Below are 24,738 nucleotides of genomic sequence, written 5' to 3'. Positions count from 1 at the left end.
CGATGTTGTTCGACATGGAGGGGATACAGAGAGACAGAAACTGTCGATGACATGCCTCACTCAGGCCGCCCAAGAGCTACTACTGCAGTGGATGACCGCTACTATGAAGTATGGCTCAGAGGACCCTGACAGCAACGCCACCGAGTTGAATAATGTTTTTCGTGCAGCCACAGAACGTCGTCTTACGACTCAAACTGTGTGCAATAGGCTGCATGATGCACAATTTCGCTCCCGACGTCCATGGCGAGGTCCATCTATGCAACCACGACACCATGCAGCGTGGTACAGATGGACCTAACAACATGCCGACTGGACAGCTTAGGATTGGCATCACGTTTTCACCGATGATTGTCGCATATGCTTTCAACCAGACAATAGTTGGCAACGTGTTTGTAGACAACAAGGTCAGGCTGAACGCCTTTGACACACTGTCCTGCGAGTGCATCAAAGTGGAGGTTCCCTGCTGTTTTGTGGTGGCATTTGGTGGGGCCGACGTACGCCGCTGGTGGTCATGGTAGGTGCCCTAACGGTTGTACGATAAGTGAATGCCGTCCCCCGACCGATAGTGCAACCATATCGGCTCCAAATTTGCGAGGCATTCGTCCTAATGGACAGCAATTCGCGCCCCCATCGTGCACATCTTGTGAATGATTTCCTTCGGGATAACGACATCGCTCGACTAGAGTGGCCAGCATGTTCTGCAGACATGAACCCTATCGAACATGCCTGGGACAGATTGAAAAGGGCTGTTTATGGACGACGTGACCCACCAACCACTCTGAGGGATCCACACCGAATCGCCGTTGAGGAGTGGGACAATCCAGACCAACAGTGCCTTGATGCACCCATCTAGTTTTTTGTTACGCAACCGTGCACATCTAATTTCCATTCTAAATGACTTGAACATTCCCACTGATGTCAACATAGCATCTTTAGATATTAAAAATATATATACCTACGTACCTACGGACCCAGTCCGGAATATTATTGCTGAAAATCTTCGTACCCATAGATGTCTACCCGACGAATTTAATGAAATGTTGAAGTCGTTAGGAATTATTCTTAATTATAGTTACTTCAAAGTTGGTGACTCTTGTCATTCAAAAACAGGGACTAGCAATGGGTTGTCCTCTGTCTTACTACCTGGCAAACAGTATTCAGTCCAAGTTTGCACACGATTTTGTGCAAAAATGCCCATCTTGCGATAGAGAAATCCTCGGTTGGTTTCGTTACGTTGATGACGTTCTCTTACTGTATTAAGGCTGCAATGACTTTTGCGGCTTCCTTGTGGGCCATCTGAGTTCACATCAGTCTGATATTCCATTTACAGTCGAACACAGTGTTAATGGCACACTTCATTACCTTGATTTCTTAATCACATTAAGAAACAGTTCTTTGGTTTTTGATATTTACCAGATACCGTCTACTACTGACAACGTACTCCATCGTTCTTCTTATCATCCCATGAAATATAAAAAGGCTGCCTTTCGTTCGCTTCTTTACTGCCTCCATCAGGTCCCCCTAACACCCCACACTTTCGATCGGGAGTACCAAGCTACACAAACTATCGCACTATCTAATGGTTACGATACAAATTGTGTTCACAGTATTGATAAGGAAGTATAGAGCGAGACAAGTTCTGACAGTAACCACTCCACGATTTCCACCATTTTATCATCTGTTAAGCAGGGCAACAAGTACTACCACAGTGTTTCCTACTATGGCTCCTGTCCAGAAAGAATAGATAATCATTTAAAAAAGAATAACATAAATTCAGCATTTTTCATTCCGCAGAATGTAGGTTCCATGTACAGACACAGAGAACAGTGATTCACCAACCCATCTAAGAACACAGGAGTTATCCATTTCCTGTAATGAATGTTGTCAAAAGTACAGTGCGCAAACGGATAGGGCTTTCGAAATTAGCTTTAAAAAAATCTCAAAGTGAGCAGTTCTAAATCCGCGCTAACATCTTATTTATGAGATAACCAACATTCTATTTTAAATCTACACAACTTGGATATACTACATAAAGAGAGAAAGCGCTGTCTTAAATGTGCTTGAGGATGTATATATACACTACTGGCCATTAAAATTGCTACACTAAAAAGAAATGCAGATGATAAACGGGTATACATTGGACAAATATATTATACTAGAACTGACATGTGATTACATTTTCACGCAATTTGGGTGCATAGATCCTGAGAAATCAGTACCCAGAACAACCACCTCTGGCCGTAATAACGGCCTTGATACGCCTGGGGCTTGAATGGCGTGTACAGGTACAGCTGCCCATACGGCTTAAAAAACACGGTACCACAGTTCATCAAGAGTAGTGACTGGCGTATTGTGACGAGCCAGTTGCTCTTCCACCATTGACCAGACGTTTTCAATCGGTGAGAGATCTGGAGAATGTGCTGGCCAGGGCAGCAGTCGAACATTTTCTGTATCCAGAAAGGCCCGTACAGGACCAGCAAAATGCGGTCGTGGATTATCCTGCTGAAATGTAGGGTTTCGCATGGATCGAATGACGGGTAGTGCCACGGGTCGTAACACATCTGAAATGTAACGTGCACTGTTCAAAGTGCCGTCAATTTGAACAAGAGGTGGCCGAGACGTGTAACCAGTGGCACCCAATACCATCACGCCGGGTGATACGCCAGTATGGCGATGACGAATACACGCTTCCAATGTGCGTTCACCGCGATGTCGCCAAACACGGATGCGACCATCATGATGCTGTAAACAGAACCTGGATTCATTCGAAAAAATGACGTTTTGCCATTCGTGCACCCAGGTTCGTCGTTGAGTACACCATCGCAGGCGCTCCTGTCTGTGACGCAGCGTCAAGGGTAACCGCAGCCATGGTCTCCGAGCTGATAGTCCATGCTGCTGCAAACGTCGTCGTACTGTTCGTGCAGATGGTTGTTGTCTTGTAAACGTCCCCATCTGTTGACTCAGGGATCGAGACGTGGCTGCACGATCTGTTACAGCCATGCGGATAAGATGCCTGTCATCTCGACTGCTAGTGATACGAGGCCGTCGGGCTCCAGCACGGCGTTCCGTGTTGCCCTCCTGAACCCACCGATTCCATATTCTGCTAACAGTCATTGGATCTCGACTAACGCGAACAGCAGTGTCGCGATACGATACACTGCAATCGCGATAGGCTACAATCCGACCTTTATCGAAGTCGGAAACGTGATGGTACGCATTTCTCCTCCTTACACGAGGCATCACAACAACGTTTCACCAGGCAACGCCGGCGGTCAAATGCTGTTTGTGTATGAGAAATCGGTTCAAATGGTTCAAATGGCTCTGAGCACTATGGGACTCAACTTCTGAGGTCATTGGTCCCCTAGAACTGAGAACTAGTTAAACCTAACTAACCTAAGGACATCACACACATCCATGCCCGAGGCAGGATTCGAACCTGCGACAGTAGCGGTCTCGCGGTTCCAGACTGCAGCGCCTAGAACCGCACGGCCACTTCGGCCGGCTATGAGAAATCGGTTGGAAACTTTCCTCATGTCAGCACGTTTTAGGTGTCGCCACCGGCGCCAAACTTGTGTGAATGCTCTGAAAAGCATCTTCTTCCTGTCGGTTAAATTTCGCGTCTTTAGCACGTCATCTTCGTGGTGTAGCAATTTTAATGGCCAGTAGTCCATAAGACAGTCCCCTGATAATACTCTCAATAATGAAACCGAGTTAAGGCACCGAGCTTAATTGACCAATTTTGAGTTCTTAAATTTCTGAAGTTAGGCGTCTCATCATCTAATTAGTTGGTTAGCTTATTGCAGCTTTTTTACATTAAATTCATGACTAATTCCACTGCTGGTCCACTTGAAGGTCATCTGCTCTATTTAACGTCTACACTGTTTTAATAATTCAGAAATACGTTTTAATGATTCAGAAATAAGTATTTCATCTTAGCAACATTATTGTATTTAGTAGTATTCCGGTTCAGTTTTCTGTAATACACAGAGCCGGGTCTAATAGCGGGTGACCGTAAGTCACCAGCAAAGCACTAGCGTCGAGCTTTCTTATTTTCCGTGTTACTCGTGTTAGTTCAATTTCCGTCACCGTGTCAGCATCCGCTTCGACAATATAAGGGACGCTCGTAGCTTATGTTGTCAGCTGGTATGTTGATGGAAAATATATATGAGCGAGATGGCTTTTGTCACTACAGGGCGCAGTACATTCCGGAATATCATCTACCAGGGACATTTAGTTCCCTGAAATAGGCCGAAAAGACCATCTTTTAATCGGAATGTGCAGTTCGCGACTTAACACAGACATGACTCTCATCATTGACAATGGTCTTTTTATCAGTTGACGATGGTTTTTATCAAGTGAGGATGGCTGAAATCTCACCTAGCCACGCCAGTTGTTACCCTGCAGCATTCTGTAACCTATGAGATAACATTTAAGTTGCATCTTCTGATGCAAATGTAAAAGTTGCGAAACCGGTTGTGTGGGTTTGTAAGTCAGATGAATAAATGCAGCTATAATGTACCATTGGACATTTCATTCCGTTTAATTTTATATTTTTAACACCTTTATTTTAAAAAACTGTTCATTGTATGAATTGTCAACCAATAATGTATAACTGTTTCGGCTTTAGTTGCCCCTGTTTTAAAATTCTCTGATATTACACACGAACACGCGTACTCTAACAAAAACTCTGTCACAGAAAGCCCGAAGCTATGAACGCATCACTCATTCCTGTTGAATTCAAAAAATTTTCTATGTTGCCCCCTTCTAACAAGAAACACAATCTCATGTTGTCCTATTTTACCTCGAATTCGTTGTCCATAAACTTTCAGACACGTATGCAAGGTGTCACAGTAGCTAGGGCACTAGACTCTCGTTTATCAAGTGCCGTGTTCACATTCTCTTCTAGCCTTTCAGATTTTGGTTCCCCATGATCTTACTGGACTGATTAAGCGGGTTTCCCGAAAAGTTGCTTTGAAAGTGAAGTGACCGGTTTTCTTCTTCCTCTTTGTCTCCAAGGGCTTCATCGTCGACAGGACGTTGAGCCACAACTTTCTTTTGTTTTGATTTCGTCTTGTCTTGACATGAATAGTGCATTTCTCGTAAGCACAACGTAATGGAGGTTATACAAACAGCAACATTTCCGTTACTGCTCTCTCGAGTGAGACAGGAAGTAGAAAAATTAGTATTGGTATGTAGCTCTCCCCGCCATGTACTGTAAACGTTGCTAGTGAAGTCTGTATTTTGATATCAAACAGGATTGCACTTCAAATTACGTTGACAATTATTAGACGGATACAAGTCACTCTGAACTCTGCCTTTGCTACAGTGGAGAATTGTGCATTTTAACGACACACCGCGGATTACCGCAGCGTCACTCTTGTATGAGGCCACCTCCGGTACTGCATCACAGGATAGGCCGTCGGCACTCGCTTGACAGCGAACCTAATCAATCATGGCAATTTTTTCCCGCTAAATAAGTTCTGAGACAGCTCATTTCCATAAATCGATCGCAGTAACGCCAAAGCAGAAGAAACGGTATGCCTGTGCTCGCGAGGGTCCCCAACGTATCAGGCGATCCTGTGCCACAATTTCGCTCTCGAGGGCACACGTTTCATCCACCCACCCTTCCACATTTCTCTGCATTCCCTCTCATCCGTCTCGCACACCATTATTCTCTAGCTCGCTCTTCACTCCTGGGCCAACCCTTTTCTACACGCAGCAGCATACGAGAGGTAGTCCCAAACTGCACCAAATTTTGGTATAAACTCTGTCACTACATTTGTCTCAGTCTTTCTTTCTCATCTATGTATGGCCGGAATGCATTTAAATTCGTTCACACTTTATTAATCAGAGTTGTAAATGACTTTGTTTAAGGTTTTGAAATAAATCGTTCAGATGTCGAATTTAAGAAGGGCCGTAAAAGGCATATTTCTTTTTTTATTTCCCAGACGATATTCATTACCATCATTTCTTCATAATTCCCCTTTTCTTCAAATGTGCAGATAACCTGTAATCAGTTGTAGCACAGATTAATATTCTGGGCGTATTATTTTCTTCCCAAAACTTTATAATATCGCTATTGCTTCGTCATCTACCTAGTACGTGAAGTGATTGAGACATTTGGAGGCAACTCTTAGCCAACTATGCTGCACACGTCCGTTGTTCGCCCCGTCACCCTAACTACCGTCTCCTTTTCGCTAATGCGGCAGTCCATATCCCACACCGGCGGCCGCGATCAGGCCATACAATTGGGATCCGTGTTTGGTCACTCCTTAGTGAACTCGAGTCTTTGCCTCTTCCGTCTGCTTTCCAGGTCCACCCACATACACCACCTTGGTGTATTCGTCGGCCGCAGCTTCGGCTGGAGCTCTCACGATGGCAAAAAGATTCAGTTCCTCCTGCAGTCTTGCGCCGCCAATTTCTTGCTCTCCTAGACGCATCCCGTGACTCGGAGGTTATCTATACCGATGGCTCGATGGTTGATGGCCATGTGGGGTACGCTTATGCTCATGCGGACTATGTAGACCAGCGCTCCTTGCCGGAGGTTTACACCGCAGAGCTAACAGCCATTTTTCGTGCCCTTAAGCGTATTCGTACGAGCACTGGAGAGTCCTTCGTCATTTGCAGTGACTCTCTCAGTAGTCTACAGGCTTGAACAGTGCTACCCACGCCATCCCATTGTTGTTGCCATCCAGGAGTCCGTTCACGCTCTTGAACAGCGTGGACGTTAGGTGGTGTTCATATGGACCCCGGAACACGTTGGAATAGCGGGAAACGAACACGCCGGTAAGTTAGCCAAAGAGGCTACCCGCAAACTGACGTTGGAGATCGGCCTCCCGGCAACTAATCTCCGATCGGTGTTGCGCCGTCGGGTCTTTGGGATGTGGGGAGACGAATGGCGCACCCTGTCTGCACCCAACAAGCTGCGGCGAGTAAAGGAGACCGGCGTTCCTCCATGCGGGCCTCTCGCAGGTATTCTGTTGTTCTCTGTAGGCTCCGCATTGGTCACTCTTAGCTGACGCATGGTCATCTGCTGCGTCGAGAGGACCCCCCCCCCCCCCCCTCATTGTCGCTGTGATGCAAACATGACGGTGGCCCATATGTTGTTGGAATGTCCTATTCTAACTGCCCTCAGGCGAACTTTTAACCACCTGGGTGATTTATCATCTCTTTTAGGTGACAATGTCTCTATGGCAGATCGGGTTTTAAGTTTTATTCGCGCAAGCGGCTTTTATAGGTCCACCTAATTTTATTGCGTCACCCTCTTTTGTGCTGTATCTTTTACTTAGTTTTGTGTTGTAATTCGACTCCACCCTAATCTTTTAGGCTGGAGGTTTTAACGTGTTGTAGAGTGGCTGGCTCATCCTTTTATTTTCGTGATCAGCCAGCCACGGTCCTCTGCAGTACAGTTTTAATTCTTTCTGCCTTTCTTCTCTATGTTGTTTTTGTTGCTGTGCTCCATTTTCCATGTTGCCTTGCCATTGACCTTGGGGCTTTTCTTCCCCCGGAATTTTTATTTTAGTGCTTAGCCTGACTGGTGGATGGTTTCAATATGCTCTGTGTGTTTATGAAACAAGGGACCGATGACCTTTGCAGTTTGGTCCCTTTAATCTTTAAACCAACCAACCAACATTTGGAGGCACAACGTACGAAAATTAGGTGTATGGAAGGCGTACTGTTGGATAACCGTAACCGAGAACCAAATTTACGTTACATATTACACTGAGGTGTGAAGTCGTGCAATAGCGATCTCCACATATACACATGGTGGCAGTGTAGCATATACGGGTATAAAAGGACAGTGCATTGGCGAAGCTGTCATTTGTACTCAGATGATTCATGTGAAAAGCTTTCCGACGTGATTCGGGCCGCGCGACGAGAATTAACAGATTTTGTACGCGGAATGGTAGTTGGAGCTAGACGCGCGGGACATTCCATTGCGGAAATTGTTAGGAAATTCAGTACTCCGCGAACCACAGTGTCAAGAGTGTGCCGAGAATGTCGAATTTCAGGCGTTACCTCTAATCACGGACAACGCAGTGGCCGACGGCCTTCACTTAACGCACGAGAGCAGTGGCGTTTGCGTAGAGTTGTCAGTGCTAACAGACAAGCAACACTCAGTGAATTAACCGCATAAATCGATGTAGGAAGTACGACGAACAGGTTAGGACAGTGCGGCGAAATTTGGCGTTAACGGGTTATGGTAGCAGACAATAGACGCGAGTACCTTTTAATAACAGTACAACTTCGCTTTGGTTCGTGACCATATCGGTTGGACCCTAGACGACTGGAAAACCGTGGCCTGGTCAGATAAGTCCCGATCTCAGTTGGTAAGAGATGGTAGGCTTCGAATGAGGCTCAGATCCGACGAAGCCATCTGCCCAAAATGTCAAAAAGGCACTGTGCAAACTGGTGGTGGCTTCATAATGGTGTAGGTTGTGTTACCATGCAATGCATTGGGCCCTCTGGCCCAACTACATCGATCATTGATTGAAAATGGTTCTGTGCGGCTACCTGAAGACCATTTGCAGCCATGCATGTACTTCATGTTCCCAAACAAGAATGGAATTTTTATGGATGACAGTGCGCCATGTCGCCATGTCACAAGGACACAGTTGTGAGGCGTTTCACTCTCAAAGGAGCATTACCAGACATCTGGGGAATAACAAGTATCCTCAGTACAAATTTGTGAGCCAGGACTCAGCTATAATGCTACATTGTTGGTTAAATAAAACATCGGCGAAACCATGACCTGAGTTTTGAAAAGAACACAACTAAATAAAAACTCACCAGGTAAAATAAAAAAAAAGAGAGGACGACTGGCAAGAGTACAGAACGTCCTCTGCAATCATCAAAAGTGTCACGTCGTCCAGTAAAACGTACAGGACACATCAACCTACGGAAATAAATAAGAATATGTTTCAAGACGAAGAGCGGTAAGTGGAACAAACATAAAAAAACCACATAAATGAGGTTGGAGATAAAGGAACTAATATTGTGGGTTAAGAGACATTGGCTCAGAGAGTATGTGAGTAATATAAAAAATAAAATCGTACAAAAGTCACACGTTACCTCTTAACTCAGGGCATGTTTACAACGTCATTGAGCAAAATTGTTTCAAATGGCTCTGAGTAATATGGGACTTAACATCTGAGGTCATCAGTCCCCTAGACTTAGAACTACTTAAACGTAACTAACCTAAGGACATCACACACATCCATGCCCGAGGCAGGATTCGAACCTGCGACCGTAGCAGCATCGCGGTTCCGGACTGAAGCGCCTAGAACCGCTCGGGCACAACGGCCGGCGTCGTTGAGCACGCCTGGGCTCTTAACATAGACTCTTTTAAAAATTTCTAATTCTTCGCGGGTATTAATATTCTTCCCTTTTTGTACAACATGCAAAATATCGAGATCATTTATGGATGGTGCGCGATGTCGAGAAGTTTTCAAATGTTGCGCGAAGTGAGAATATTTTTCAAGTTATCCTTTTTTTGTCAAAAGATACTCATTAAAAATGACGATGAGCGACCTCCCCGTTTGGCTGATACATTGGGCGTCACAATGGAGACATTTAATTTTATATACTCCCGATCTCGAGAAGGTAAGACTTAAGTTTCTCATTGTGAGAAAGAGGGAACTGTGTTCCAACATTTCTAGAGAACACAATTTGTACCTTTGTATTACTAAACAGTTTGACGAAGTCATAACAAAAGAGGCCCAAAAAGGGAATAGCTAAACGCATATCATTGTCAACCGTTTGTGGTTGTGAACTCGCGGTCTTAAGCTCCACCCCTTCCTGGTACTCGTTGTATAAACGACGGACCAATGACGCACTACAACCATTCTCGTGTGCTATATACGAAAGGTTGCTAATTTCTTTTTCAATAGATTCCAAGGAAAGGGGAACTTCAAACATTCGAGCAATCGCCGACCTGAAAAAGCTTAACTTATATTGCCTTGGGTGGGCTGGTGTAGCGTGAATCACTGAAGAGCCAGTGGTAGGTTTCCTGCAAAAAATCGAAACACATCATATTATTAACCAACTGAAGGGATAAATCTAAATAACTTAGCACACCCTGCTGATCCATGTCTTTATGGGTAAAACGGAATTTCTTCTGAAAACTATTACAATCGAGTAAAGGGGTGTCAGTATCAACTCCTTGGCCTTTAAAAACTATCAATATGTCATCGGCAAACCCTCTATAAAAAAGGATCTGGGAGTTCGAAGCAGATACACGAGAAAAATACCCGTTTTCTGGATTGCTTACAAATAGTACATCGGCGAGAAAGCCTGAGAGAGAATTCCGCATAGCTAGGCCATCGGCTTGTTTATAAATAATGTTATCAAATGAAACATAGTTATGTGAACTAAGTGACTCCAGAAGGTATGTCATCCTCTTCCTCAATGATGACAGGCGGATTATTATTGATCAGGGAAAATGTTACAGGCTGTGTTGACATGGAGTGTACAGCGTCCTTTGGCCCTGCTAAATCTATTATTGACTGAAAATGGTTACGTTCGGCTACTTAGAAACCATCTGCACCTACTCAACGATGGAACTTTTATGGATATCAGTGCACCATGTTCGGGCCACAATTGTTCTCGAATGGCTTGAAGAACATTCTGGACAATTCGAGCGAATGGTATGGCCACCCAGCTCGATCGACATGAATCCCACGGAATATTTATGGTACAATGGAGAGATCAGTTCGTGCACAAAATCCTACACCGGCAACACTTTCGCTATTATGGGTGGCTATAGACAGTATGCCTCAGTATTTCTGCAGGGGACTTCCAACGAGTTGTTGAGGCCATGCCACGTCGAGTTGCTGTACTGCCCCGGACAGAAGGAAGTATGCCACGAAATATGTCACCTCAGTGCATGTTCATGTCAAAATAATTTTAATTTCTATTATTAATATTTAACTGCCATAGATTTCGTAAGGTATATGATGACACACCTTCAGTTAATACCGCTTAATTAAACCGAAAATAATTTCATGTTTCTGTCAGTACGTACTGCATACACTAACATACAGGCTGCATGTTACACTTCGTAGTATCCAACACATTTTTAGTGTTCAATAAATTGCTGAGCTCATTACTGAATCCACTGAAACGCTAAAGCTCATCATTCCTTCAGGAGTGTTCCAAATGTTCCTTCTATTGTCTATTAACGTGTACCTTCTAATCAATATTTGACTGCTGACCTGTAATTTTCAAACATTTTGTATAGGAACATGCATAGTTGATAAGAGCATAATATTTTCGCAGGCTCAGCTGAAATACCATATGAATTTGTAGTAGGATATTCTCTTAAGGTTCAATCCCGCGTCCGGCCATCCTCATTTAGGTTTTCCGTGATTTCCCTAAATCGCTCCAGGCAAATGCCTGGATGGTTCCTTTCAAAGGGCACGGCCGACTTCCTTCCCCATCCGCCCCTAATCCGATGAGACCGATGACCTCACTGTCTGGTCTCCTCCCCAAAAACCAACCAACCAACCTATTCTCTTAAGAGACTTCATATAATAACTATATACTAATATCTTCGTGTGACTGATGTACCAATAAACATATTAGATACGCATTTTTTCTTAAAACGGAGACCGATATTTTAAAAGCGGCTTGGAAAGCTGAGAATTCTGTTGAAGTTCGATGACAATGCAATCTCAAGTGTGGGATGAAAAATTTTTCGAAGTCGTGATTGTTTGGGAACTCATGGACCATGAGTGGCTCCCACAAAGTATGTTTGGAATACTTCTCCGATTTATCAACTACTAACTGAGTACCCGACGTTGTCTGTGTATTTATCTATTCCTATCTTCTGTTAATTCATCTCTTCCCCTACCTCACCCCCTCTTTGCCCATCTCCACCAGCCCTTCTTTTTTACCCCTCCACCGTCACTCCGTCCATCTACACCTCCCCCATCTCCCTGGCCATCACTTTCTTCCCCTCTCTAAGTCTTTCTCCTCTCCCTCCCCCCCCCCCCACTATAGGTTCACCTACTCACTGCTTCTAAGTCCATCTCCACCTCCTCTCTCTCACTTTCCACTTCTCCTCTCCTCTCTCTCTGTCCATCTCCTCCTCCCTCCTCTCTACATCCATCTCAACCTATTCCCATTTTCTCTCCATTTTTTCCTCCCCTTCTGTCTGTCCACATGCTCCTCCCACCTACCTGTGTCCATTTGCTCTTTCCCCCTCTTTATCCATCTTTTCCGCCCACCTTCTCTCTCCCTCACCAAGCTATCACCCTATCCCCAATAGACTGGTGGGTCTTACCTCCCACAGTATCTTTTCCTGATAGTAAGTAATATTTGTACCAAGTTTGGCTGAAGTCGATCCATGGGTTTAGGGGAATTTTTTTTATCTACAACATTGCCCGCATATGCGCGTGTTAGGTATATTTAAAATATTTCACTCATTATTTTTTTACACATATTCCAGCTGTATCTCCACCTAATTTCGTCATTCGGTTTCCCTTTCACGGACGTCCTATCTCCTGAACTATGTGGCATACAATGATATAATTTTGTAGGTAAATTCGGCGAAATATGAGGATACTGTATGCGAAATGTGTTGCGAGTAGAGTTAGCAGCAAAGCAGCAAAAAATTTAAACGTCATGCCATATGCGACAGTCGTCACGAATCTCAGTGTTTATGAGGTCATACTTTCTGAAATATCTGATATAATTTTGCAGGTGTGCTCAGATTTATTTATCACTACTGTCAGCAAAATGATGCACAAATACAGAGAGTAGTAAGGAAGCAACAAATTAAAACGTCATCTCTAATGTAACAGTTTCACTGCAAGAACAGCGAAAATGTAGCAAGCTATACACCTTTTTCCTTTCATGATTTCAGCGAGATAGTTTCGTAAAGGTTTGATATTACGTGAAAAATTCGTTTCAAGTCACTAAGTGCTCTCATTCTTTAATACTATAAGAATAAAATATGGATATTCACGCGCCATGGACCACACTTGCTTTTCACTTCATCCCACCCCTTTGATAGACATGTGGTTCTTATACAAAAGCGATTCCTTCCAGACATTAAGAGATATTTGTTTCTAGTTTGGTTGAAAGCAGTCAGTGGTTTAAAGGAAGATCTGGAACGCATATACACTCCTGGAAATGGAAAAAAGAACACATTGACACCGGTGTGTCAGACCCACCATACTTGCTCCGGACACTGCGAGAGGGCTGTACAAGCAATGATCACACGCACGGCACAGCGGACACACCAGGAACCGCGGTGTTGGCCGTCGAATGGCGCTAGCTGCGCAGCATTTGTGCACCGCCGCCGTCAGTGTCAGCCAGTTTGCCGTGGCATACGGAGCTCCATCGCAGTCTTTAACACTGGTAGCATGCCGCGACAGCGTGGACGTGAACCGTATGTGCAGTTGACGGACTTTGAGCGAGGGCGTACAGTGGGCATGCGGGAGGCCGGGTGGACGTACCGCCGAATTGCTCAACACGTGGGGCGTGAGGTCTCCACAGTACATCGATGTTGTCGCCAGTGGTCGGCGGAAGGTGCACGTGCCCGTCGACCTGGGACCGGACCGCAGCGACGCACGGATGCACGCCAAGACCGTAGGATCCTACGCAGTGCCGTAGGGGACCGCACCGCCACTTCCCAGCAAATTAGGGACACTGTTGCTCCTGGGGTATCGGCGAGGACCATTCGCAACCGTCTCCATGAAGCTGGGCTACGGTCCCGCACACCGTTAGGCCGTCTTCCGCTCACGCCCCAACATCGTGCAGCCCGCCTCCAGTGGTGTCGCGACAGGCGTGAATGGAGGGACGAATGGAGACGTGTCGTCTTCAGCGATGAGAGTCCCTTCTGCCTTGGTGCCAATGATGGTCGTATGCGTGTTTGGCGCCATGCAGGTGAGCGCCACAATCAGGACTGCATACGACCGAGGCACACAGGGCCAACACCCGGCATCATGGTGTGGGGAGCGATCTCCTACACTGGCTGTACCCCACTGGTGATCGTCGAGGGGACACTGAATAGTGCACGGTACATCCAAACCGTCATCGATCCCATCGTTCTACCATTCCTAGACCGGCAAGGGAACTTGCTGTTCCAACAGGACAATGCACTTCCGCATGTATCCCGTGCCACCCAACGTGCTCTAGAAGGTGTAAGTCAACTACCCTGGCCAGCAAGATCTCTGGATCTGTCCCCCATTGAGCATGTTTGGGACTGGATGAAGCGTCGTCTCACGCGGTCTGCACGTCCAGCACGAACGCTGGTCCAACTGAGGCGCCAGGTGGAAATGGCATGGCAAGCCGTTCCACAGGACTACATCCAGCATCTCTACGATCGTCTCCATGGGAGAATAGCAACCTGCATTGCTGCGAAAGGTGGATATACACTGTACTAGTGCCGACATTGTGCATGCTCTGTTGCCTGTGTCTATGTGCCTGTGGTTCTGTAAGTGTGATCATGTGATGTATCTGACCCCAGGAATGTGTCAATAAAGTTTCCCCTTCCTGGGACAATGAATTCACGGTGTTCTTATTTCAATTTCCAGGAGTGTACATATATACATGCATACATAAGAGGGCGTGCTGAAAAATAATGCATCCGAATTTTTTATTCTGTTCTCAAAATCGTTTGAGAAACTGTATGTTATACATATTACTCAGTCGAATTACCCGCTTCGCTAACACAAGTTGCAACCCTCTGCCGCTAGAGGCGTCCGAATAGTAACGTGTAACGAGACGTTGTGTAACGTAACTATGTTAGTGCTTGAGAGGCCCTCAGAAAACTGAAAGTGCGAATTCGCAGAGATCGTCCGTACATGGAGCACTCTGTCCTTCAGCATGACAATGTCATACGACACACGAGCACTGTGACATCTGCAACAATCCGGCGCCTTAGGTTCACTGTCATCGTTTATCCTCCATACAGTCTGATTTGGCCACATCCGTTTTTCAACTCTTTCCATAACTTAAGAACACTTTCGAGGACATCGCTTTGATAGTGATGAAGCGGTTGCTCCGTCAAAAAATTCAAACATTCTACTGTGACGGTAAAAACAAAGTGGTCTCTCGTTGGGAGAAATGTGTTCGTCTCCACATTTCTATAATATGGGACGTTTTACACCATATCTACTAAAGTCTATTAAAAAGAAACACAAAAGGCTGGGGTTAACATTCTTAAATAGCAAGATTCAAATTGTGCTAGCTACGTTATTTGCTTACATCAAACGAAGACGACTGAAACAGGAGATGAAATACTGTGATTGGTTTCGAAACATATTTTGCCCAAAAGATCACTTTATCAGCAATTAATATTCGGTGTGCATTGTCATGTAGGTGCCTAACTGGACCATTATTTTTTGAAAAGTCAACAAGGCCAATTATATCTGAACTGGGTACGTAGTTTCGCCTTATTCCTCATTCTTGCAGTGTCCAAGAATTGGCAATTTTACGTCCTATAAAATGACCTATTACCACTTTACTGTACAGAATTACTGTATTACGTAATGACAATCTTTTCAGGCCGCTGAGTAGAAGTGGTATTATTCTCTCAAGTTCTCTCGGTTAAACGTCATTTGAATACTAGGTATGTGTAGCCGTAGGGACGAGTGAACACCGTAAAAACTGAGATACACTATCGACAGTAGGAAGTATATTGAAACCTTGTGTACAGCAAAAGAAGTGGATACTGGGACAGCATTGATAAAGCAGTAGTTCGTCTGTACGGACTGGTCTGTAGCAGCGTTAACTAAGAGCAACTTTTGTAACTACCGAAGTCAATTATGACTAGTAATCATCTTCATATGAAACTTCCTGCCAGATTAAATCTGTGTACCAGACTAGAGTGGATCTCGGGGCCTTTCCATTTCGCGAGTATATGTTTGAATAGCTCAGTCGGTAAAGCATTTGCCCGCAAAAAGCAGAAGTCCCGATATCGAGTCTCAATCGGGTACACAGTATTAACCTGCCAAGAAGTTTCATTCCAGCACACACCCCGCTGCAAAGTGAAAAATTCATTCCTTCATCTTCTTATCTTATTTAAGATTTCGTGTATTTACAGAGTTTTTTCATGAAACGACGCCCTGCATACACAATCTTCCGTTTGCATGTTCCAGACACGTGATCGATTGCAAGGCGGAATCTCCTCTCAATAGCATACTACTTACAGTTCGAAGCATTAGAAATGTGCTACACTCTCTTCATCTCAGATGGTATCTCACTGATTCACATAAAAGATCCCTCGATTTCCGAGCTATTTCCAAGATTTCGCAGCTGCCGTTCTCGTGAATTCCTTGTTGAACACTCGACAACAGCCTAGTTGTTCGTAGATACAGACAGAGACTATCTCCTACAAGGTGAGTTTCAGGAACTACAGCTTTACGTGAGAAATTGATTATTGTGTACTTGATTCGAAAATGGAAGTTTTGTGCCTAATGGACGTCCCGTCAACGACGTACCTGAGCAGAGCCGGAACAAGCAGGGCAACGGTCTTCTATTACTTCATCACATTAACTGTAGTAATTGGGCACAGCAATTTGTCAGCTGTCAGGAACGAGCCTGTAGGTGGAAGCCACTAAACTAGCACATAGATGCGTTACGGTGATTCTCTTCTGTGTTTTCTAGAGCTGTTTCAAATTTCAATTTCCAGGAGAGTTCTGCGAGAAAGAAACTGACGAATGTGTGTCAAATATTTGCTACAATGGAGGAACGTGCCAAGATGATACCAATGACTACCACTGCATCTGCCCACCTGGTTATTCAGGGAAGAACTGTGAAACTGACATAGGTAAGCACACAATCTATCATATTCATACTGTAACTATGTAAGGCACGTTAACGTTGTGTCATTTCTGACTTCACATTCTCCGGCAGTCTGTGAGCGCAACTCTTAACACTGAGGATCTCCGAATAGCTACAACGTTTTCCTATTATTCTATTTTTAAGGTTATGTATTTTGTTCTGAAAAGTAAAACACTAACAATCACACATTAGAAACAGGCACTGCCAGACCATGCTGGAATAAGAGAGAACAGAAAAATTATTTGGTGGGGAAATGATTAAGAGAATGAATAATGCTCGCATATTATTAGTATTACTTCGTTCACGTAAAAGATAATTCTTATAATTATGAAAGATGAGTCAGTATCAAATTATAGGTTGTGTGTAACTCCTAAGAGCTGTTTTTGTTTAAATATAAACTGCTGCCTATCATTTAAACGCTATACAGTTTGCTGTCTTATAGTCTTGGGCAGTTACTGATATGACTGTCTTCAATAAGGATGATTAGTAATGGGGGCGGGGATTGGTTACGTTGTATAAGGTCATCACAAATTCCCTCTCTCCAAGCACGCAACGTTCTTACCTGTACCATTTAAGGGAAACATTTTGCTCGGTGTCTGCTTTTGATAGAAAGTGGTCGTAAGACACGACTATCTGAGAACCCTTCAATGAAATACAGGGAACTTAGAAAGTTTTCATCACTCTTCATAACAGCTTTTACGCTGGCTGAAAATTTGTTGTCAGCGCCATTCTGCATTTCTCCAGATTTTTTGTTCTTTTAATAAATGAATTAATTATGTTTCATGAATCATGTTGTTTGTTTATCCTGTAGCATTTCTCATACAGAGAGTTATCTGCCGAATCAGAACTTTTTAGGCAAGTCTCACTGATGCTTAGAAGGACCTGAAAACTTGAAGCACAATACTAACGCAATTTAATAGCCATAATTTAATCACGGCACTTTAGATGTACATTACCTTCTGTTTGTTTTAGTTTTGTAAGCAACAGTAACTATTAGCTACCGATTAAACAAAAAGGACGAGGATGTTGCAGTATTTTCTGCATTGCAGTGCAGGAGATTGTCCAGAGAGCATATTAGGATTCAGTTAAACTAAAGACATGAAAACAAAATGTAAAGAAACAATAAAATTATTGATTGACGAGTTTCAAAATAAATTGTTGTTGAAACTCTCGAACTATAAAACACCACTTAAAGATTACCCATTTGCTTGCTTCAACTAATGGTGAAAATATCTGTTTTCAGATTTTTGTGCCTCTTCCCCGTGCAAGAATGACGCACGTTGCTTGGACGAGGCTAATGGGTTCAGCTGCATCTGCGAAGAGGGATACCACGGGGATCTATGCCAATTTAAAGGTAATAGGCGAATGTTGTTCGTAAATCTCTCTGTGTTAACAACAGAGAATTTTTTTCACTTATGTATGAAGCGTGTATGTGCTAACATGAGCGTCGCTAGCTAGCCACGCGCAATTTTTAAAATTAAAGTCAATCTCCAGTGTGCATACATACGGTTGGGAGCAGTTTATTCCAGTATCACTTGCCTCTGTCTATCTAATACATTTTTATACATGCCAAAATCACTACTTGAACTGTTCACTGTCTTTTGTCTTCAGCTATAAACATATGCCGCTACAGAGGCGGGTGTTGGGAGGTGTTCAGGTCCAATGTATCATCACAAGACACTGCAGTCAGTAGATTCATTCCTACGTTCCTGGCTATTCTAGACGTTACTTAGTGTGCTTTGAATGTTTGGTGGTGATTTTAGCTTCTGTATTCTCGTAATTATTCGTTCTTCATGACGGAAAAGAGAAGTGGCAAATGTTACACTAACAAGTTGGAGCTGTAGAGTTCCATACGTATAAGGTTATTCATAAGTACCTCCAGGGTTTCAGAAGGTGATTGTGAAAAAACCATATGACATACAGAAAAAGGATGCATGTTGGTGGATAGAGCATATCTCCAAGTTTATAACTCATAACAAGAGCTCAATATGAGCATCTCATGTGACGCGTCATACTTCAACGCGTGCATATTTATTGACTTCGCTGACATAAATTGCCATGGAAAGCGCGACAGCAGCCCACATATATATTCAGTTCATTTGGACACCTATCAGCAGGCGCGCAGTAATTTGATGCGACAACACGCAGTACTTGATTTGCTTACACGTTCTGACACGCCCGCGCCTAGTACAACTATGCTGTGGCACGTAGCACGAATCGAAACTTGGAGAGAGGCTCTATATACTGATGTTTGTCACTTTTCCGTCTTGTACATTGGTGTGCAGAACTTAAGGACAAAAGTAACTTTCGTATGATGTGTCACTGGCAAGTAACACAGCTTGATGAAACTTCGACCATCCATAGAAACAACTGCTAGCCTACAGTACAGTATACAAAGTAACTGAAAGAAGTACGCAGTGAGATGAACAGAAATGACACTTTTATTCAAAGACAGTAATTACAATGAAGACACCCCTACTTCTGACGGTCCCTTGGGCATTAGAAAAGGTGGAACATGGTTCTTAAAAAGCTGTGTGATCACCAGTGACGGCAATTCAAGCTGTGCAACGTGCTCCCATGCTAGCCACAGGATTCGTAATGAGTTCTTGTGGTAAGGAGTTCCAATCGTCCATAAGCGCGGTTGACAACTGCTAGACGGTCGTTGGTGGCTGTGGACGTGCTGTAGTACGTCCCCCCAATGCATAACACACGTCCTCGATCGAGTTTAAGTCGGGTGAACATCCAAGTCAGCCCGTCCGCCGAATATCCTCTTGTTCCAAGAGTACTCCACCTGCGCTCTTCGAAATCGTCGCCCACTGTCGTCCTTAAAACTGAAGTTAGGACCGAATGCTCCCCTGAAACGGCGCACAAGTGGACACAGTACAGTGTCACAGTGTACCGTGTTCGGAGAGCTGGAGGTCAGTAAGCCCATGTAACATCAGGCCTCCCCACACCATAAGCCCGGGATCACCAAAACGATAATGTTCGACGATGTTCCTCAGAGCATTACGTGTTCTCACATCTCGTCACATGAGGGTCCGTTCAGCATTATAACTGAGAGTTACCATTGCGAAATGACGTACAGTGCTTTCAACAAATGGTTTAAATGTTAATTATTGCCACATATTCCCTCAATTTCGATTAATGTAGTGGACAATATCAGCATACACTCAGCGCAAAATTAACAAAACCGATACTACCCTCAACAGGAAGACCTGTGTTAGATGCTTTGTTATCTAAAAATAGAATCACCTTACAATCGTCACATCTACATCCCAACAACACAGGGCACTTTACGGTTTGTGTCACTTCCCCTTTTTCTGTTCCAGCCAAGTATGGTTCATGGGAAGAAAGATTACTGGTAAGCCTACGAGTGACCTCGAATCTCTCTGATTTCATTTTTGTGGTTTTTCCGCGAGATATACATAGAAGGAAGCAATAGATCTGTTGACAGTTCCAGGAACGTACGCTCTCGGAACTTTAACAGCAGATCACACCGTAATCCAGAACGTTTCTCTTGCAGAGGTTGCCATTGTAGTTGGCTTAGCACTTCCGTGTAGCTTTCGCGCTTATTAAATGAACTCCTGACGAGCAATATTCAAGTACTAGTCGAAATTGTGTTCTATAAGCTACTTCCTTTGTTGATGAAGTACGTTCCCCGAGGTTAGGAAAATTTTGGAAATTTGTGGTAAGGTCTTATAGGATCAAACTGCTGAGGTCACCGGTCCCTAAGCTTACACACTACTTAATCTAACTTAAACTAACTTATGCTAAGGACGACACACACACCCATGCCCGATGGAGGACTCGAACCTCTGACGAGGGGAGCCGCGCGGATCGCGACAAGACGCCCTAGACCGTACGGCTACCCCGAACGGCTTTCCCGAGGTTTCTTCCAAAGAATCTAAGCCTGGCATCTGCCTGATTCTTGATTAATTTTGCGCAGTCATACCACTTCAAATCGCTCCGTACGCACACTCCTTTATGGGTGGAGGTTACACTCTACAACCGAGCTAGGTTAATAATTGGCTCCTTTTACCGACCTCCCGACTCAGCAGCATTAGTGGCAGAACAACTGAGAGAAAATCTGGAATACATTTCACATAAATTTCCTCAGCATGTTATAGGCTTAGGTGGAGATTTCAATTTACCAGATATAGACTGGAATACTCAGATGTTTAGGACTGGTGGTAGGGACAGAGCTTCGAATGACATTATACTGAGTGCACTATCCGAAAATCACCTCGAGCAATTAAACAGAGAACCGACTCGTGGAGATAACATCTTGGACCTACTGATAACAAACAGAACCGAACTTTTCGACTCTGTAAGCGCAGAACGAGGAATTAGTGATCATAAGGCCGTTGCAGCATCCCTGAATATGAAAGTAAATAGGAATATAAAAAAAGGGAGGAAGGTTTACCTGTTTAGCAAGAGTAATAGAAGGCAGATTTCAGACTACCTAACAGATCAAAGCGAAAATTTCTGTTCCAACACTGACAATGTTGAGTGTTTATGGAAAAAGCTCAAGGCAATCGTAAAATGCGTTTTAGACAGGTACGTGCCTAGTAAAACTGTGAGGGACGGGAAAAATCCACCGTGGCTCAACAACAAAGTTAGGAAACTACTGCGAAAGCAAAGAGAGCTTCACTACAAGTTTAAACGCAGCCGAAACCTCTCAGGCAAACATAAGCTAAACGATGTCAAACTTAGCGTAAGGAGGGCTATGCGTGAAGCGTTCAGTGAATTCGAAAGTAAAATTCTATGTACCGACTTGACAGAAAATCCTAGGAAGTTCTGGTCTTACGTTAAATCAGTAAGTGGCTCGAAACAGCATATCCAGACACTCCGGGATGATGATGGCATTGAAACAGAAGATGACACGCGTGAAGCTGAAATACTAAACACCTTTTTTCCAAAGCTGTTTCACAGAGGAAGACCGCACTGCAGTTCCTTCTCTAAATCCTGGCACAAACGAAAAAATGGCTGACAACGAAATAAGTGTCCAAGGAATAGAAAAACAACTGAAATCACTCAACAGAGGAAAGTCCACTGGACCTGACGGGATACCAACTCGATTCTACAAATAGTACGCGAAAGAACTTGCCCCCCTTCTAACAGCCGTGTACCGCAAGTCTCTAGAGGAACGGAGGTTCCAAATGATTAGAAAAGAGCACAGGTGGTCCCAGTCTTCAAGAAGGGTCGTCGAGCAGATGCGCAAAACTATAGACCTATATCTCTGACGTCGATCTGTTGTACAATTTTAGAACATGTTTTTTTGCTCGCGTATCATATCGTTTCTGGAAACCCAGAATCTACTCTGTAGGAATCAACATGGATTCCGGAAACAGCGATCGTGTGAGACCCAACTCGCTTTGTTTGTTCATGAGACCCAGAAAATATTAGATACAGGCTCCCAGGTAGATGCCATTTTCCTTGACTTCCGGAAGGCGATCGATACAGTTCCGCACTGTCGCCTGATAAAGTAAGAGCCTACGGAATATCAGACCAGCTGTGTGGCTGGATTGAAGAGTTTTTTGCAAACAGAACACAGCATGTTGTTCTCAATGGAGAGACGTCTACAGACGTTAAAGTAACCTCTGGCGTGCCACAGGGGAGTGTTATGGGACCATTGCTTTTCACAAAATATATAAATGACCTAGTAGATAGTGTCGGAAGTTCCATGCGGCTTTTCGCGGATGATGCTGTAATATACAGAGAAGTTCCAACATTAGAAAATTGCAGCGAAATGCAGGAATATCTGCAGCGGATAGGCACTTGGTGCAGGGAGTGGCAACTGACACTTAACATAGACAAATGTAATGTATTGCGAATACATAAAAAGAAGGATCCTTTATTGTATGATTATATGATAGCGGAACAAACACTGGTAGCAGTTACTTCTGTCAAATATCTGGGAGTGTGCGTGCGGGACGATTTCAAATGGAACGATCATATAAAATTAATTGTTGTTAAGGCGAGTACCAGGTTGAGATTCATTGGGAGAGTCCTTAGAAAATGTAGTCCATCAAAAAAGGAGGTGGCTTACAAAACACTCGTTCGACCTATACTTGAGTATTGCTCATCAGTGTGGGATCCGTACCAGGTCGGATTGACGGAGGAGATAGAGAAGATCCAAAGAAGAGCGGCGCGTTTCGTCACAGGGTTATTTGGTAAGCGTGATAGCGTTACGGAGATGCTTAGCAAACTCAAGTGGCAGGCTGTGCAAGAGAGGCGCTCTGCATCGCTGTGTAGCTTGCTGTCCAGATTTCGAGAGGGTGCGTTCTGGATGAGGTATCGAACATATTGCTTCCACCTACTTATACCTCCCGAGGAGATCACGAATGTAAAGTTAGAGAGATTCGAGCGCGCACGGAGGCTTTCCGGCAATTGTTCTTCTTGCGAACCATACGCGACTGGAACAGGAAAGGGAGGTAATGACAGTGGCACGTAAAGTGCCCTCCGCCACACACCGTTGGGTGGCTTGCGGAGTATAAATGTAGATGTAAATGTAGATATAGATGTAGAAGTAACTGCCTCCAGTGATTGTTCTGCAATCACGTAATGATGAAATAGTGGGTCTTTCTGTCCATGTATTCGCAATGTGTTACAGCTGTTTATGAAGATGATCAACTGGCACTCCCTGAACAAACCGTCGATCCTCTGAATGTTTTCTTGGATTAAGCAGCAGTTTTCTTCCATTGAGATTTCTCTGTACACAACACCATCATCCGCGGAAAGTGTTATGGACTGGCAAGACAGCCAATCCACAATGACGAGTAGCCGAAAGGCACCCGTTTAAGCTCACGCAGGCTGGCGTGATGTCTGGAAAAGTTAAAGGATTTGAGTCTAGCAAATAAAGTACGTAGCTGTTGGAATATTTAACTTTAATCCATAATTGGTGAACATCGATCTGACGGTACATGCATCACAAGATAAATAGCAAAGGAAAATGGCGCCTTGCTAGGTCGTAGCAAATGACGTAGCTGAAGGCTATGCTAACTATCGTCTCGGCAAATGAGAGCGTAATTTGTCAGTGAACCATCGCTAGCAAAGTCGGCTGTACAACTGGGGCGAGTGCTAGGACGTCTCTCTAGACCTGCCGTGTGGCGGCGCTCGGTCTGCAATCACTGACAGTGGCGACACGCGGGTCCGACGTATACTAACGGACCGCGGCCGATTTAAAGGCTACCACCTAGCAAGTGTGGTGTCTGGCGGTGACACCACAGAAAGCCTCATGGAACTTGCAACGTTTTCGATCTACAGGGTGGTCGATAGATAGTGACCGGGGCAAATATCTCACGAATTAAGCGTCAAACGAAAAAACTACAAAGAACGAAACTCATCTTGCTTGAAGGAGGAAACCAGATGGCGCTATGGTTGGCCCGCTAGATGGCGCTGCCATAGGTCAAACGGATATCAACAGCGTTTTTTTTTTTAAATAGGAACCCTTATTTTTTATTACAAATTGGTGTAGTACGTAAAGAAATATGAATGTTTTAGTTGAATCACTTTTTTCGCTTTGTGATAGATGGCGCTGTAATAGTCACAAACATATGGCTCACTATTTTTTACGAACAGTTGGTAACAGGTAGGTTTTTTAAATTAAAACACAGAACGTAGGTACGTTTGAATATTTTTTTCGGTTGTTCCAATGTGATACATGTACCTATGTGACCTTACCATTTCTGAGAACGCATGCTGTTACAGCGTGATTAATTGTAAATACCACATTAATGCAATAAATGCTCAAAACGATGTCCGTCAACCTCAATGCATTTGGCAATACGTGTAACGACATTCTTCTCAACAGCGAGTAATTCGCCTTCCGTAATGTTCTCACATCCATTGACAATGCGCTGACGCATGTTGTCAGGCGTTGTCGGTGGATCACTATAGCAAATATTCTTCAACTTTCCTTACAGAAAGAAATCCGGGGACATCGGA

General features: G+C 44.1%; 1 protein-coding gene across 1 annotated transcript in view; it reads left to right on the top strand.

The window, feature by feature from the left end:
- The window catches only part of LOC124722337, a 433,578-nt gene that overhangs the window by 213,955 nt on the left and 194,885 nt on the right, over positions 1-24,738 (top strand). The window contains exon 8 of the mRNA XM_047247512.1: positions 16,640-16,777. Coding sequence (XP_047103468.1) covers positions 16,640-16,777 — 138 coding nt within the window. The remainder of the gene's footprint in view (positions 1-16,639; positions 16,778-24,738) is intronic.

Source organism: Schistocerca piceifrons, chromosome X, assembly GCF_021461385.2.
Source record: "Schistocerca piceifrons isolate TAMUIC-IGC-003096 chromosome X, iqSchPice1.1, whole genome shotgun sequence".
NCBI lineage: Eukaryota > Metazoa > Arthropoda > Insecta > Orthoptera > Acrididae > Schistocerca > Schistocerca piceifrons.
Note: the sequence above shows the minus strand (reverse complement) of the source record. Positions and strands in the feature narration are given on the sequence as shown.